At 50.7% G+C, this 17,908-nt stretch overlaps 1 protein-coding gene and 1 long non-coding RNA gene across 3 annotated transcripts; both read right to left on the reverse strand.

Moving 5' to 3' along the window:
- Window positions 1-1,804: 1,804 nt before the first annotated feature.
- On the reverse strand, window positions 1,805-16,963 carry SFT2D1 (SFT2 domain containing 1). Of its 2 annotated transcripts, XR_011568574.1 has the most exons (9): window positions 16,809-16,963; window positions 10,155-10,241; window positions 9,532-9,614; window positions 7,647-7,728; window positions 6,694-6,729; window positions 5,086-5,144; window positions 3,649-3,678; window positions 2,449-2,533; window positions 1,805-2,349 (listed from the first exon to the last, which is right to left on the reverse strand). XR_011568574.1 is itself a non-coding variant. In XM_019967673.2 (8 exons), exons 1-8 carry the CDS (start codon window positions 16,869-16,871, stop codon window positions 2,310-2,312), a joined length of 480 nt encoding a protein of 159 aa, XP_019823232.2. In that variant the 5' UTR covers window positions 16,872-16,962; the 3' UTR covers window positions 1,805-2,309. The 2 variants fall into 2 exon arrangements, 1 of the variants encoding a protein (XP_019823232.2); XM_019967673.2 differs by lacking the exon at window positions 2,449-2,533 and having other exon boundaries at window positions 16,809-16,962.
- On the reverse strand, window positions 12,122-16,798 carry LOC109564111 (uncharacterized). Its single transcript, XR_002181474.2, has 2 exons — window positions 15,609-16,798; window positions 12,122-12,890 (listed from the first exon to the last, which is right to left on the reverse strand). It is a non-coding gene; the product is annotated as an uncharacterized lncRNA (long non-coding RNA).
- Window positions 16,964-17,908: the final 945 nt, after the last annotated feature.

Here is a 17,908-nt window from a genome sequence, read left to right on the forward strand (position 1 = left end):
TCTCAGGACCCACACAGCTTCTGTTCTGTGGCCTCTGTCTACTGATGTCATTACTAAACATTTAAACCGAGACTTTAAGAGCAACTTAGTAAAATATTTAGTGAAAATGATATTTTCTACAGCAAACAGGTCAGAAGTGAGTGGCTGCTCTGTACTCCATCCTTGTGCAATCACGTGTCTACAGCCCCAGGGCTCCGAGGTGAGCTCACAGTTCAGAGTTCAGTTCAGTTCAGTTCAGTCTCTCAGTTGTGTCTGACTCTGTGCGACCCCATGGCCTGCAGCACGCCAGGCTTCCCTGTCCTTCACTGTCTCCCGGAGCTTGCTCACACTCATGTCCATCGAGTCGGTGATGCCATCCAACCATCTCATCCTCTGTCACCCCCTTCTCCTCCCACCTTCACTCTTTCCCAGATCAGAGTCTTTTCAGATGAGTTAGTTCTTCACATCAGGTGCCATTTCATTCTGTTCATGGGGTTCTCAAGGCAAGAATCCTGAAGTGGTTTGGCATTGCCTTCTCCAGTTATTACCCAGTGGACGCTGGGAGGGTGCCTCACCCGGGCCGTGCTGAGCATTGCTGTAGTGCCTGCCGGGTGGCACAAGGGACCCACTCTAAGGCCGCTGTCCTAGGGAGCGAATACCCGTAGAACCTCACCTGGGGGCCATCCTGCGGAGGATTGAACCTCCGACCACGAAAGGCCAGCTCCCAAAGGGGCCCCCACCCTGAGGAAGCATGAGGGAAAGTTTGATGAGGAAGTTTAACAAGAGACCATCTGTCACTCTCACACCAGGGCAGGGCCCAGAGGGCCTGGGCAGGCCTCTCATGCCGTCCCTTCCTGCTGTGGACATGCGTCCACCGAGTCCCACTCAGCCCCCAGGCTCTGAGGCTCATTGTGGGGTCCCTCCTCCCTGGTAGGACCTGGTGTGGCTCGCCGGAGCATCTGCACCGCTGCCGCCTGGCTGGACAGATGGTCCCATGCGGACCGAGAGCTCCGCGGGGCTGCGGCCTTCTGTTTTAGGGGTCGGTCGGTCCCTCGGCCCCAACTCGGAGGACTCTCGGCCGCGCCCCGCCTGCCGGCGTACGGCTTCCCCCGCAGCCGCCCCGGGCCCCTTCCCTTCTGCGCAGCACCGGGCTTCCCGCCGGTTCCGTGGACTGGTGGATGTGTCTAAGGCGAAGCCCCGACCGTGGCCTCGGCTGGAGACAGGACCCACCCAGGACTGGATGAGTCCTCTGTGCTCAGCAGCCCGGCCTCGTGCTAATTCCACGCAGATCCCTCGACGCAGGAGTCCTCCCCACGCCTCCCGGGAGCCCCTCCCGTCCCGGCTCGGTCACCAAGGCCCGGAAGGCCACCCTCCTGAGGAGCCGGCCCTCGCCTGCGGATGCACCCGGTCGTTGACAGGCCGGGGGCACAGGTGGAGCTGGTGACGTCTGCCTGTCCCGACTTCCCCCCCGGATCCAGCCCCGCCTCGCAGCGCTCCCTCCCGCGTGGACCGGCTCCTCCCTCCTGGTGGTCAGCCCTCCCTGCCTCGCCGCTCCGCCTGGCCTGCCCTCCTCCTCGGCGTCCGCGCCGCCTGTTTTCTGCCCACCCTGCACAGCACACTGAACAAATGCTGTCACAGTCACCCGGTCTTCTCACCCTCACCAGTCTGCACTGAGGGCAGTTACCAGGATAGAGACCCCACCTTACCCGTTTTACTGCACAAAGATTGCACAAGTGTCCAAACCCCATTTTATTCAACTGGATCAGCAGACCACCCACTTAAAACAGAACCTTGAAAACAAAAATCACAAACTTGATCAAGAAAATGTTATTTCTTCCAAGTGTGGGTTTATTTCAAAATTATGAAGATTTATATATTATTTTTTATTACATACAATAAAGTGGTTTAGCTTAAAGTAAAAGCTTTCACATTTAAAGTTTTTATTTTAAAAAGATATTTTAAAAATGTAGACCCTTAAAAACCACCAAAAAAGCTGAATATATCTTGCAGCGTAGGTTTATCCTTAAATATTCACATCTCAAATGCTGTTTAGAAAAAAGATTTAAAAACTGGCTAAAAATCATTTACACTTGGCAATGATTAAAATCTCATCTCTGACAGAGCATATTAATGGCACATAATGAATTTACTGTCACAAGCATTTAACAGTTTAATGGGTACGTAGTTTTATCAGTATACAAAATGGCCTTAGATGGTCAGTGCAGTTGTTCTGGAGTGATCACTGTATCAGGAAAAGCACATGGCACCAAAAACAGAACATCAACTTTCAAAAGGTCTTTTCAAACAGTTTCCTTCTTTTCAAACAGCTTTCAGCTCAGAAGAGAAGAACAGCACTTAATTACTGCATCCCTGATTAAAAAAAAAAAAAAGAGGAAAAACAATATAATAATTTTGCCTCCAGAGTGAACTTGCAAAAAGATTCCTGCCAAGACACAAATGCACCATCACCTTCTTCCATCAGAACTCAGTGGAACACCCCCAGCGCATTTCCTGGTTAATTAAAACTTTCTTGAGTGTCACTTGAAATCAAGAACTGAGACACGGAAATAATTTATTAGTTGCTGAAATGGTATTTATTTACTCAGAAATCTTAACCAGCACTTACTGCTAATTTTCTTGTGAAGAAATTAAGTACCAAAAAAAAAAAAAAAAACAAACCCAAAAAAATTTTTTTAAATAACGAACAAGATTTTAAAACAAAAATGTTTATAACTACATTGTAAGAACTCCAAAAAAAAAAAAAATTCCACGTGCTAGACCTCATTCACCTTCCAGGACAGTTAGTCTCAACATGATCACTGTTGCACAGACGGTTCAGGGTGAGCCCAGGCTGGAGGCGCAGGCCCACGCATCTAGGGAGCGATGCCTCGCCCTGGCTCTGAGCTCCGGCTGCATGGGAGTGGACGCCATTTCCAGGGCGCCTCTTCCCCTTGCTGAGGGACAGCAGGAGCCCTCCCAGCTAAGGTCCCGAGGGCCGGCTCTTGTTCTAGGTCACCCTGGTTTGCTTTTTCTCCTTTTAAGTGTTTGTCAGAAACTCACCCGTTTGAATAAAAACAGAATTTCTACTAATGTCCTTCACTGCTCTCTTAGGCATACAGTTCTGCTGTTTTCATACAACCTACATTCCCAGAGCTTATGAAGGAGCTGCCTCAACAGAATATGCTGCTGAACCTATCACGCTTAAGTCTGCAGGTGGTTTTGCTTTTCCCTCCACAATTACATTAACACATTTTTCTGGAAAAAAAAAAAAAATTTTAAAATGGCAGTTACCTCAATATACAGAATAAATGTTTCTGCTGGCTTAAACCAAACATCTACGCATCAGCCTCACTTCCTATTTACTGGTGTTTACAGCCGTGGAAGGATCCAGGATCTCTCGCCAACAGCCCCCTACCTGCAGGTGTTCAGGTGCCACATCTGCAGTCAGCTCCCAGCCCACCTGGGACCCGTGTGCACGTTTTTACTTTATGTGGCAAGCTTCTATAGAGCTCGTTTAAAAACTCATTTCCTTTTGGGAAAAAAGTCAAAGTCAATTTTTAAAAAAGCCCTGTAAATCATATTTTAATATGAAAATTACTAAAATTCAGACATCTTTGTAAAAAGAATGAGAGGAGCAGAAACGACAGGGTGAAATCCAAGCAGGCTCACCTTGCATACGGGATATATGACAGGCTGTACCTGCAAGAAGAATTCAAGGTGTTGAAATTCAATCTGATTAACGTTTTTCTTTAGGCCAAATGGCCATATTCTAACAGCATAAAAAAAGGAGGCAGCAGAATATTACACAGTGATTCTCAGAGCATGAGCCAGACAGCATACAGCATCACTGGGGAACTTGCTAAAAAGACAAATTAGCAGGGCCCACCCCACACCTCTTGAATGAAAAACTGTTGTTTTAATAAGCAATCTGTGTTTTTAACAAACTCTTAAGTGATTCTGATGCCCGCTAAAGCCTGAACTTGTTATAATAGGTTACTCCTTTTAAGTTACTAAGAAAAAAAACTATAAAATAACAGAATAAACTAACTCTCCTTCAAGGATAAACAATCAACTACACATCAACAATAAAAAGTAACATATTAATAGAAAATAAGAAAGATTTAAATGTTCCATATGTCAGAGTAAAGTATCTGAAAGTTATTTTGCGACAGGCAAAGAAGTGCTTTTAACATGTGCTGATACTGTCTCAGTGGAAAGGCAGGAACAGCACCAAACACACACAGCTCCCGGACTGGCCGACACCAAGACGTCACACAGCAGTCAGGAAGGGGTTCACTGACTCTTACGAGGAAGCAAAGGAGACTCGGCTCTGAAGAAAGGCAGAACACTCTGAAAGGCCTTCTGTCTGCGAGAAACACTTTTCTGGTCTGACCCGGAAGCACGCGAGGGGGACACGCTCTATCAGTCACACTGGCCCTCAGTGCCGCCCAGCCCTGAACGCGGCTGCGTGAAGGGGACGCCCGTCAGGAGGGACCCGGCGGAGGGCCGGAAGCCACAGGGAGACGGGGAGGCAGGGCTGCAGCGAGTGCTCAGGGCCAGAGGCGGCACAGCGACCAATTCGCTCGGCAGCTGCTCAGCAACACCGCACAGAGCGAGGGGTCCCCGCCATCCCCCGGGCTCAGCCTGTGGCCGGCCTGGGTTTACGCATGCGGGTAGCACCCCGTGCATTGCTCGCCTTTTCTCGCACAGCAAAGTGCATGCAGCACCGTGTGACGTCAGCGCGAACCCGCCTCCTGTGTGACACGTCAGCGCGGGCCCACGGCCCCGTGTGACACGTCACACGGCCCCGCCTCCCGGTGTGACATCAGAGGGGCCCTACGGTCCCGGCCCCGGGCCCGTGTGGTCTCGGCCCCGTGTGACACGCCTGCGCGGCTCCGCCCCTCTGCAGCTCTCCCACGTTGAGTCTCCGCCCCGCCCATCACCGCAACCAGGGACACACCACAGACCGCAGGCACCTGACCCTTCAGGAGGCCCTTTCCCCCGGGGCCAGGAGAACCTCACCAAGGACCTCCCTCGGCTCACAGGCTTGGAACGAAACGCTCAACACCGTTGAGGAAACGATTACACCATGAGTGTAAGACTTACCAGGTCATCGACAGGAACTGCAATATGCAGAATAATACGGCCAGCCCCTTCTTATGCCACTGACAACAGCAAAGACCAAGACATAACCAGTTAAACATTTTAAAATATTTTTCACAGCCTAGTTCAATTCCTTCCTTTCAAAAAACGTAACTGATAGCTCCACTCATTTCATTAAATTTTAGTATGACAAATTCAAGATTCAGTAAATCTGAAAATTAAATATCCACAAATTGTATTTTCTGTCTAGAATTCTGATTCCATTTACTCAAATGCTGCTAAATATATGGCATTAAATGTTAATGAAATGACTGTGCACAGGCTCAAAGTATTAAACCCCTTTGATGTAAGGCCTTTTGAGTCAAGGCTAACTGTTCCAAAGTCAACATCATGGGACTGCCCTGGCAGTCCAGGGCCTGAGACTCCCTGCTCCCAATACAGGGAGCCCGGGGTTTCAATCCCTGGTCCTTTGGTCAGGGAACTAGATCTCCTGCGCCACAACTGAGACCCACCACAGCTAAATACATCAGTATTTTTTTAAAATAAGTAAACAAACTCGACATTGAAAAGCCCACTTGGTTAGCAGATTTATATCCTATGTGGAATTTATGTATCTGACTCACTGGCACTTCTTTCTTTCCTTGAGTTACTTTTTGAAGTAAAACTGTACTTTATTGTGATCTTCCGGAATAATATAAACAGTTTCCATGGTTGTTTTAAAATGATCCATTTTTAGAATGTGTCCATCTTTATATTTACTTCTTCACTTATTTTTAATCTACTGCTTATAAACAGACTGCTGGACCATTCCGCATCAGAAATCAATTTCCCACAGGGATATGCAAAAATTGCTTAAGAAAATTATTTTAAGTTACAATTGGGAAATGAGGTATTAGTGAATTCTTGTGTAACTAAAGCCCAGTCCTTGTATCATTAAACTCTGAACACTTTGGTGGGACATTTCTGAAGTGCATTATACACTACCCCATCATCTTTGAAATGCACTGTGTGCTTGGGAGCTCAAGGACCACCTCAATCCCCTTTGGAAGTAGATCAGGAACAATACACAAATACAGTGAAGGATCAGGAGCATCAGGAAGTAAACGGAGCTGTAATGAAGCAGCTCCTCTAGGGGCTCCTGGAGAGCTATGAGTGTGCAAAGAGGCTCCTGGAGAGCTGTGAGTGTGCAAAGAGGCTCCTGGAGAGCTCTAAGTGTGCAAGAGTGTGTCCTTTTGTCCCTGGCGCCGTTTTTGTCTGGCCTGCTTGCTGGCCCTCTCCTCCTCGCTGCCGGGACACCTTTAGCCCACAATGCCCTCCCCGCCTGAGAGTCACAGCGCAGCGGACGCTCAGCGAGGGCCCCTCACAGCACCCTGATGACGGGGGCCGTCCTGATCTGGAAGCAGGAAGGATCTCACCTCTATCTGTTTCAGGTGGCAGGCTCCACTGCCAGTCTGGCCACTAACTGCACGCTACACACATGACTTTAAGGACACCAGTCTTGGGTGGGTTTTAATAAATCAGACTTTGAGCTCCTCTGAGATGGCAGCTTGATGACACTTTACCTGGTGAGGGTCCACACAGCAGAAAATAGACATGGCTGAGGTAACTTACCCAAAGGGCAGCGCACAGGGTGAGCACGAAACACAGCTAGGGAAAGGCAAGGAAAATGGTCGATTTTGAGTCTTATCAAAAGCCTAACAAAAATGCATACATGGTTCTGCGCTCATCTGCATAACACATCACACAACAAAATTAATGAGACGGCTCCCTCGAACTGTCCTTACGTATTCCCTATTATTTTAAAGTCTATGACTGCAATCTTCCGTGGCAAACTGGAAACACGCAGTAAGTCATCTGCTGACTAAGCCAACAGACACTGTTTCACCAATGCTCGAGAGTGACAACAGCTGTTCTCAGGGATGTGTGAACGCTTACGTTAATGTTCAGTAACTCAACCACCAGCACCGTATTTCGTACAACTGTTAATGTACGGTGAGTCCTGTTCTACTTAGCTTTACATAAGGAGCCGACCATAATCATTTCAGAGAGAGAGAGGGCACTGTGACGCCACACCGCTGTCCCCAAAGGAGTGAGAAGGACAGGCAGATGGAAGCAGTGGGGACAGGTCTGAAGACAGAGAATGGGTATTTGTCCACCAGTCCAATGGGGAAGGGACAAAAGCCAGGTGACTCCCCCAGAGAAGACTCAGATGGACCCAGAAGTGACCCAACCTTCCAGCCCCACCCTCCAAAAAGTCCATACAGTGGTCCAGTAAGAAAGGCTGCACGGGGCTGGGAACTGAAACACATGCAGCTCTGCTTCCCACCTGAAATACACCGTGCTGCTCTGCTAGCGGATGCCCGAGAAGCAGGATTCCCCCAGCCAGCCAGTCAGCTAGTACTTCGTACCCCAGACTCTTCAAACACACAGCTGAAGGGTGCGACTACTACACTCAGCAAAGGAAACATGAGTTCCTCTGTACACAAGTGGGTGATAATTCATAAATAACGCCAAAGAAACACGCTCCTATGAAAGGTTTTTAAAAATGACCATTATTTACTTACAAGCATAACAACTGTTGCAAGCAGTCTCGTTGTTTCAAACATTTTCTTCAGCTGTTTCACGGGCCCCATTAAAAAGCATGTACTATTTGAAACAAAAGACACAAGAGGTGGATCTGTTAATTGGTCTATGTAAAAATAAGTGCTTTAAAGAAAACAAACCCTGTCAGCTTAATTAAACAATCTCACTGAATCTGTTTTATGGCAGAAACTGAGGAATTAAAGAGCCTCTTGAGGAAGGTGAAAGAGGAAACTGAAAAAGCTGGCTTAAAACTCAACATTCAAAAAACGAAGATTATGGCATTGGGGTCCCAACACTTCATCACAAACAGAGGGGGAAACAATGGAAACTGACAAAGACTTTACTTTCTTGGGCTCCAAAATCACAGTGACCGCAGCCACGAAATTAAAAGACACTTGCCTGCTGGAAGACAGGCTATGACAAACCTAGACAGTGTATTAAAAAGCAGACGCAACTTTGCCAGCAAAGGTCTGTACAGTCAAAGCTGTGGTTTTTCCAGTGGTCACGTATGGATGTGAGAGCTGGACAATAAAAAAGGCTGAGTGCCGAAGAACTGATGCTTCTGAACTGTGGTGTTGGAGAAGACTCTTGAGAGTCCCTTGGAATGCAAGGAGATCCAACCAGTCCATCCTAAAGGAGATCAGTCCTGCATGTTCATTGGAAGGACTGATGCTAAAGTTGAAACTCTAATACTCTGACCACCTGATGTGAAGAACTGACTCATGTGAAAAGACCCTGATGCTGGGAAAGACTGAAAGCGGGAGAAGAGGGTGACAGAGGATGAGATGGCTGGATGGCATCACCAACTCGATGGACATGAGTTTGGGTGAACTCCGGGAGTTGGTGATGGACAGGGAGGCCTGGCGCGATGCAGTCCATTGGGTCACAAACAGACATAACTGAGAGACTGAATAACAAGAGTTAGAAGGGAACTTTAATCTCTGTGTATTCCATGACACAAGAATGCCTCTCAGTCATTTGCAGAGTCACTTCTCAGCGCTGGGTCAGCATGGCCACTGCGGCTGGCCCAGGAACACAAGGCAGCCTGACCTCAGCATGGGCCCATTCAGCGACTGCCTCCTTATCTCGACGCCTGTGACACATATGAACAGTGCAGTCGACTCCAGAAGCACTGCCAGTGTAGAGCTCCTAGTAGCAAGACAGTGTGCAATCGCTCCCCAGGCTCCTCCAGACTGTGGTCTGAGGAGCGGGATGACCCAGAGACTGACGGAGCCCAGCGGTGGTTCACGCCCGTCCCCTCGCCACCACCTCTGACCTGGAACGTCCCTGAGCAGACAGGGGCTCACCTCTCAATGCTGAGAGCTCACAGCTGTGACAGCTACAGCAGCACCCCAGAGATGCGCCCGAGGCCCTCAGAGAGGACCCCCCGACACCCAGCGCATGGTCCTCGGAGTCACTGCCCCACACGGCCCCGCCCGACCCCTCTGCACAGCACTGCCACCCCGGATCTGCTCCCACTGGCCAGCCAGGCATCTGACTGTCCCCCTCACGAGGCAGCTACGAGCCAGGACTCCGGAGGGCTGTCAGGTGGGACCCCAGCCTGGTCACCTCCCTCGGCACTTCCCCAAGGACTGACCACCCCCTCTCATGTTACTACACCTGGACGTCTAATGGAGGGTAAGAGGCAGTGCCTGGCACACAGGCAGCACCTCCAAATGCTGGCTCTTCTCACCATAAACCCTATGAGGCAGCTGGCAGACGGCAGGGGTCTAAGTATTCACTGAGGGGATGTGCATTTTGAACTCATGACATGCACAGACCTACAGAAATATATCCTGTTAGAAAAGAAAACTTTGAAAATGACAGCAAACAAAACATCTTGAGAAGCCAAACTTCCATACATACCTGGCCAACGCAGCAATATTTCCAAAGGTGTAAAACACTGCAAAAAGCTTTATGCCTCCAGGGAGCCACAGCAATCCAGTTCCCTGAGTTAAGATGTTATAGTTATTTAAAGATAATTTTACCACTGTAATAGATTAAAATATAAATCTGCTGCTATAACGATGACAGTGTATAACAATATGATGTTTAAGCAGAATGTGTTAACATATGGTCACTAATTATAGTTTCTTAAAAAGTAGTTAATTTTCAATGTTATTTGCTAATTTGAATCTTATGCCTATTTGCATATAAGTATATATAAATGAAGTATTCCATAATCTTCTATATATATGTCAATCTCATTCTATTTAAGTATTCTTTTTATAAATGAAAAGTTACAAAAGGTAATAAACTCTTCTAAACCACTGACTGCTACTCTCCTAACACACACAGTGGTTTTTCTTCAGTGAAATTATTTTAACAATCCATAAACCTCCCTAAATATTAGTCTCTACATCTTTTTATCGATCTCTACCCCTTTATTTCAAGTGACTAAATAAGTTACATCAAAACAGTTCAGATAAATGGAATGCTTAGTCTCACATGAAGCAGAAATTATCAAGCAACGTAAAGCTTTAACTCACAAGGATGGAGAAGAAGATGCCACTGACGAAGCATATGGCAAACCACTTCAGCCTGGTGTTGAAACTGAGCGTCGAGGCATCAAGGACCTTAAGGAAGGGGAGTTAGAACACGTTTTTAAATCACCACTTGGCCAATCTGATGCTTTATATGACATTAAAGCAAACCTTCACTTTAACACGGACGATGAACCTGCTTTACTCTGCACACAGCAGTGTGGCTTAAGAACATGAGGACTCCTCGGCTGTGAAGGGGAATATAAACAGTCTGGGGATCGGGCCGTCCCGGAGACACTGTCACCTCTGCAGATGAGATAACAGCACTGAGTCTGGAAAACTCTTCCTGTGAGGGCCAGGAGGAGCACTGATGCGGACAAAATGACATACGCGATGAGACACATTATAAAACGCTCACTGATTAAAAAACCAGGGGAAAGATGACACAAGACGGGCAAACTGTTGACAGGTGCCGAGGTGGAGTTGGGACACACACCCTTCTCTGTCCCTGTGTCTGAGGGCGTCTGGGCCAAGTGCCCACACACAGAGCCTGACTCGGTGGTCCTGCAGGACCCACTCCCAGGGGAAGCCCCGAGGACCCAGGGAGGCTGGGCAGAGAAGGGGAGGGGTGAGCGAGGCCGTGACCTCAGCTGGCCCTCGGTGTTCACCTCACTGTCCGTCCAGACGTGAGGTCCGCTGACCTTTTGCGACCCACTTCCCACCAGCTGCTCTGGCTGCAGGGTGTGTGTAGGGGGCTGCGTGTGTCATGAGGAGGGCCCAGTATGCCACAGGACCTCCAGAGAGAGCCCAAGAGGACAGCTGTGAGCTATGGGCAACAGGTATATCTGCCCAACAGCTAGGACCTGGGGTGCCGCCATCAGGCTCTGCCACGGGGTACCCTGACAACTTCAGTTACAAAAAGCTCATTTGAAACCAACTCACGAAATAAATAAAGAAAACCAAGTCACGAAAACCTACATTTCCTAGACCTAGGTTATTAAACACGTGCTTTGAAATGATAACTAACTCTAGAGCAAAAACATTTCAGGATGTCATGTGTATCCTAAGCAGATCACATGGGAAAAGCGCACCCCAGCTACTGCACACGGCAGTCTGGCATACAGTGATTACTGAAGTGCACATCTTCTCCACAGGAAGCACAGTCGGCGTGTGACATCAGTTGCAGGTGTACAGCACAGTGAGTGAGTATTTTCATAAATTATATTCCCTTTAAAGTCACTGGAAAACAATGGCCATGTTCTCCTGTGCTGTACACCATCTCAGCTGCTCATCCACTTTACGCACAGCAGCTGCATCTCTCGCCTCTGCCCGTCTTGCCCTCGCTTCCCCTCCCGCTGGTAAGCAGGAGCTTGTTTCCATGCCTGTGAGTCTGTTTCTGTCTGGTTACCTACATCTGCCGTGTTTTTAAGATTCCATGTATAAGTGATAACATATGGCACTTGTCTTTCTCTTCATTAAGTTTAACACCCTCTAGGTTCATCTACATTGTAGCAAATGGTAAATACATGTTTATATTACTAAATACACTATTACAATTTATTTCCCAATAAGGCTGAAAAAGTATCAACACTGGCTGTTTCAAGAAAACTAGAAATATACAATAAGGATTTATATTTCAAAATTTAAATTTCTAACGTGTATTACCATATACTTAAAAGACCACATGCTTATAATGTATTTTCAAAAATAAGGAAGCAAAAATAGTTTTTGAATGCAAAACCTGAAAATACTTTTGTCTACATTCCTTACCTCAGTAGATTAGTCTGTGAATCCTCAGGAAGCATGAAAAGCAGATAAAAACAACTAAATCAAGATTCTGCCAATGTAACATTCATCATTTTTTTAACACATTTTAATGTTTTTTAAATTTGCTTTACAAACAATCTTGTTTCCAGCAATGTCATCTGTTGATACTAAAACTGACCACCGTAAACAAAGAATGAACTTGCCTATAACAACAACTAAAATTTCATTTTATTCTGATCAGGAAGAATACACATCAAGTACATTTTAACCACATGGGAGAGAATGAACCCTGAAGACGGCACACTGCACGGGAAACGATCTGCTGGTCTGTGAAAGGCTAGAAACGGTGTCTAAGTGGTCAGAGAGGACACTCAGTGACAGTGGCGGGGGACTCAGCAGGGGGTGAGCAGACCCAGCATCCGTATTCACTTTCTTTTTCAAGTTTCAATCACTCCGCTGTCTTTGTTTGACTTGGTTTTCAGCACAGTCCTTTGTATAACAGCAGATATTCTTCCTCTTACTGTCATCTGCCAGAAAAATTCTTTCCATTTGCAAATTTGGAATATTCGATCCACAAGCAAATGACCTGTCGCAAGCCCTGCAGATTGTTCAGAACACAAAAACATAATACAGATTGCTTCTTCGTTACAATGTCCATCCGTAGTGCCAAAAAACCATGCCTTGCCCTGTCCATGCGAGAGACAAAGGGAGCCCTGACCCTGCAGACAGCATGAGCTGGTAGGTGCGACGTGTGGTCCAACCTGGATCGGGAAGGGGCCCAGCAAACGCAGCAAGTGCTTCGATCTCCTACACTGAGTCTTAGAAGAGAAATACACACTGAAATTGCCACCAGTCGTTTCACTCGTTATCAAAGAGAGAGGAAGCAGAGAGTGCCTCTCATGAAGCAGGAGCAACCCTCCCGTCCTCGGGTGTCCTCTTTATGCGGCAAGAAACCAACAGCACCTGCAACTGGAACTTCATTAAAAAGAAAAAAATGAGTCGGAAACAACGGAGGAAAACACCCTCCCGGCGGCACCAGTACTACAGGTGAAGGAACGGAGCCTGGGGACAGAGGAGTCGGGAGGTGGGCACCAGCGCAAGGCGGGCAGTGGCGGCCAGAGCCCACCTCCCAGGCCATCACCCCACTAGTCAAGGGAACCGCTGAGCACTGAGCTCCCAGAGCTGCGCCTGCAGATACGGCAAGGACACGCCGCCCGGAAGACAGCAGGGGAAGCAGGAGTGCACACCCTCCCCAGGGGCCACGCCTCGAGCCCCTCGGGGTCCCTCTCCCGGTCACCCTCTCTCACCAGGACCCCAACCGCAGGTCCTGCCTCCTCCTAGCAGAGCCTGGGCTGACTGCTGCATCCACTGGCAGCCCAGCCTTTCTGCTCCTCACCCCTCGGGGACCCAGGGTCCCTCATGCCCTGAAATGACCCCGTGTCCAAGCCCAGGCCGCTGCTCTCCAGCCCTGACGTCCCCCTGCGCCCCGCCTCACCGCTGCGCTAGCCCCTCTTTCCAGCACAAATGGCAGGGCGCCTCGCTTCGACAGACAGCAGAGGCTCCCCTTCTCTCCAGCCACCTAGCAACACCCCCTCATGACTCAAGCCTTCCTTGCTCGTCCTCTGGGCAGTCACGCACGACAGGGCATCAAACCAGGGCGTCTGCACTTCAGGAGCCCTGTCCCTGGCCTGCTGGGCCTCCCCTGCGCATACCTGTCCACAGCACCCTGCCCTCCCACTGCTGACCACTCCGCCCCACTGCCACTTCAGCCTCCAGTTCCGCCAGGCGCCTCTGCTGGCGCCAGGGCTTCCTCCCTGGGCTTCCTCCATCTCCCGCAGGGAACGGACGCCCCCCACCACCAGGCTCCCCTGGGACCCTCACCTCTTCCGGTTCCCACCACCACAGAGGACAAAGGTCAACCTAGACATGAGGGCTTCATATGCCACACCCTCTGACCTCCCAGGGACCTGACCAAGTCGGATTTCTCCCCAAGGTCGACAGAGAACCCCGTTGCCTCGGAGACACCGCCCCCACCCCCCACACCATAGACTGTTAAGGACTGAACATGCTTAAGCCTCTTCCATCTTAAACACACAGAAAGCATGACTTCACCCTCCAGCCTCCGCTCCTTCATTCACTGATTCACTCAACAAAGTTAACACTTAACACAGGCCCTCTTGTGGGCTCCTGGGGGCCTGTGTTAAGTGCCAGGCGAGGGGTCTGGCTCTTGGTTAAAAGGAGCTGGGAGAAGGTGCAGGCCTGGTGTACAGCCCCTGCCCGCGGTCAGGGATGGGCGGCTGGCCTGTCCTTCCATCCCCCGCACTCCCAGCCCCGAGGCCCTCAGGAGAGCCAGGCAGCAGGGGAGGGGCCCTGCGGACTCACCCCTCAGTCCCTGCCCTTCTCCCCTGACCTGGGAGGCCATAAAACTGGCTGACCCGGGCCTCCACTGCCCCACCAGATCCTTGATCAACACCCACCGCTGGGGGAAGACGGAGCCCAATGCAGCTGGCGTGTCCTCCGGCTTTAGCCAGAGGCCAAAGTGACTGATGGCTGCGTGAGCCCCTTCAGTTTTGGCTCTCACATGAACTTATCTGGTCTCTGTCCCGCCCTTGCCCTCTCCAGGTTCCCCGCTTCTTCCCTGGCTGCCCCCCCTCTCCTGAGCTCCTCACACTAGAAAGGCCCAGAGGTCAAACCGAGCCTTATCTCGTCTGCTTACCCACAGTCCCTTGGTTATCGTTGAGTACTTCCTCCAGCATCTCACACCCAGCAGCCTTCCTGCCTCTTCATTCAGCAGCTGCCATCTCAGACTCAACACCCAGACTCTCCCCACTCCCCACCCTACCACCTGCGCCTTCCAGCTAAGGGAGACTCCCTCTCTCCAGCTGCTCAGGTCAAAACCAGAGGAGCCCTTGGCTCCTTGAGCACTCACGCATCCAACCCGTCAACCACTAATACCGCCAGCTCTACACCCAAGCCATTTACAGAGCCTGGCCACTCTCACTTTAAACCACCGTCACCCCCATCTCCCTGATCCAGCCAGTGGGCTCTCCCCAGGACCACTCCCCGAGTCCTCTGCCCCTCCAGTGTGTTCTCCACGGGCCTGCCAGCGGGATCCTTTAAAATCCAAGTCAGTCACATCCCCGCTCTGCCCACGGGTCCTCAGCACTCTGTGAGTAAAAGCTGAAACCCTCACTGGGTCCTGCAAGACCCCACGTAATCCGGAGCCCCACTGCGCTCTCCCTGCGCTCCAGACACTCCGGTTTCTTTACTGGCCTTCAACAGACTGAGCACTGTTCTCAGGATCTACATTTGCATGACTTGCCCAGGTAGCTCCAGGACTCTTTGGAGGGACGCTGTAATGGCACCCTGACAGGCCCTCGATGACCGTCCAACACAATCAGGCAATCCCAACCTCCTCAACCTGCTTTACCTTCTTCCACGGCGCTTACCACTGACATATTTTTATATTTACTTGTTTAGTAACTGCTTTCCCCAATTAAAACATAAATTCCATGTGGGGGAAGCCGAACCAAACACATGTAGGTACCAAAATATTTGTTGAACGAATAAATGACCACCTCCTCTGAATTCACAGCACATGTCCCTTCCAGTCACTCCCAGCTTCCATCAGTGACTTCTCTACGCAATCTTTCTCCCCTCTAGAGAGTGAGCTCAAGAGAAGAAGCACCTTACCCTCCTGTCCCCAAGGTTCAGAGCAGCTCAACAGGACTTTCTCAGCGGCATGTCCCAAGCCTGCAGTGTCCTATGCGACAGCGGCTAACTTCCATACTTGGCCAGCACCTGAAACGTGGCTGGTGTGGCTGCAAGGAATTTTAAATTTTATTTAATTCGAATTAATTTAAACTGAAATAGCCACATGTCGCTAGGCCTGCCGCTTGTATAGCACAGATTTAGAGCCAAAAGGGAAGCAGAGGATAGTGGTTCAATAAATGAGCTGGGTGAGCCATTGCTGCCTAATGGACGTTTCTCATATTACTATTACTGGTTCTTATGTTAAGGTTATGATTTGCCAAACTGGTTAGAGTTCACTTGGAGCAGATGCTTTGCTTTTAGTCTCTGAACCCTCACAGAGTAGTCCAGAATCCTGTTCACTAGAGGTGCCGAACAATTATGACCACAAGGAAAGAAGTTAAGACAGGAGAGGGGACAAATAAAAGGTCTTTCTGTAATATGTATCCTTTTAAATGTTCCACTTCGGTGACAGGCAAGCATGAATTTGTCTGCAGGCAAATAACACAGATACTTACACAGCAGTTCCTGCTGCACTATTTTTAACCCTCTAAATAGAGGAAGTAACCCTGATCAAGTCTCGTGGGTAAACCACAGAGACAAGGGTTTTTTTGTTTCTTGTTAAATCTCTTAATAGAGCTCAACAGACAGCTTTTGATTCCGTATTATTTCACTTCTCAGTGATCCGGGTTTGTTTTCTTTTTCTCCCTCCAGTCTCCCTCCTTCCACAAGACAAGACACACTCACAACACCTCCCTTAACTCCAGGGGCTAACAGAGGCGGCGGAGCTTCACGGTTCCCGCTCTGCAGCACGGGCACCCGCACGCCTACCGCGCCGCCAGCCTGGGTTCAGAGTCCACAGCGGGCGCGGAGCACCGGGCGAGGCCGGGGGGCGGCGGCGCGGGGCCGGGCGGGCTCTCTGGGGGAGGAAGACGGGCAGCGAAGCGGGTTCCTGAGGGTCTCAAGGCCACACGGGGTGCGGGGGGAGAGGCGCCTCAACGCGAGCACCCGCAGACGCCACACAGACTCCACGCACACCCAGAAGGCTCCCCAGACCCTCCCGGGAGGCGCCGGGCGCCTGCCCGCGACCCAGCTCCGCGCGCCCGCCCCAGCACGGGCGCGCCCCCGGCGCCGGCTCGCTACCTGCGCGGTCAGGCCCTGCTCCTCGTCGTCCTGGCCGCTTAGGACCCGCCGCAGCTTCTCCATGGCCGCGGCCGCGCCGCCCGGCCCGCCCCTCTCTCGGCCCCTGAGAAACCCCGGAAGTCGAGACACTTCCGGCTGGCCGGAAGTCCCAGTCTCCAGCTTCCGGCGCGCCGGCTCCGCCCCCGGAGGCCGTCCTAGCGGCGTGCGCATGCGCGCCGGGCTCGACCGCCCGCCCGTCAGGGCCACTGCGGCTGCGGGGGGCGAGGATTGGGCGGGGATTGGGGCGGGGCGTCGGTGCTGCGCTCGCCGGCCCCCCCAACACCCAGCACCCCCGGAGACGAAGCGGCTACTCTGCAACGCGCAGAGTGGGGTTCCGCTCCTCTCGGGTTCAGCCGTCGCTACCTACCCCCTACCTCCAGGAGTCGGGACCCAGCGGGCGCATGGCCATTGCTGGTTGGATGAACAGGCCCACGAATATGGATCCTCACAGGTGTCCTAGACGCCCGTGCCTCGGACCCAGGTCCAGGCCTGCAGACCAGGGGGTCCAGTGTCCGGACCAGAAGTCTAGCTCTGCAGACTGGATATGCATTACTGCAGGCGCCGTCCAGTACTGCAGGCCAGAGGTCTAGCGCCCAGATGCACGTCCGGTGTCTGCACCAGAGTCTGATTCTGCAGACTCCTGTCCAGCGCCGCAGACCCGAGGCTCTGTGCCGTAGACCCCCGTCCAGGCCTGACGGAAGAATGCTGGGGGCTGGTATCAGAACGGGCTTCCCAGGTGGTGCTAGTGGTAAAAACCTGCCTGCCAGTGCAGGAGATGTAAGAGACGCGGGTTCGGTCCCTGGGTCGGGAAGATCCCCTGGAGGAGAACATGGTAACCTACTCCAGTATTCTTGCCTGGAGAATCCCACGGACAGAGGAGCCTGGTGGGCTACTGTCCATAAGGTCGCAAAGAGTCGGACACCACTGAGCAACTTAGTACAATGTGAAAACAGGCACAAGAGTTCAGTCTTAAAGAGTAGCCTTGCTGTGCCTTGAACCGTGTGGGGGTTAGGTGCGTCAGCCCAAACTGTAGTCTAAAACTGTTGTATAGCTTACAGCAG

This window comes from Bos indicus, chromosome 9, assembly GCF_029378745.1.
Source record: "Bos indicus isolate NIAB-ARS_2022 breed Sahiwal x Tharparkar chromosome 9, NIAB-ARS_B.indTharparkar_mat_pri_1.0, whole genome shotgun sequence".
Taxonomy (NCBI): domain Eukaryota; kingdom Metazoa; phylum Chordata; class Mammalia; order Artiodactyla; family Bovidae; genus Bos; species Bos indicus.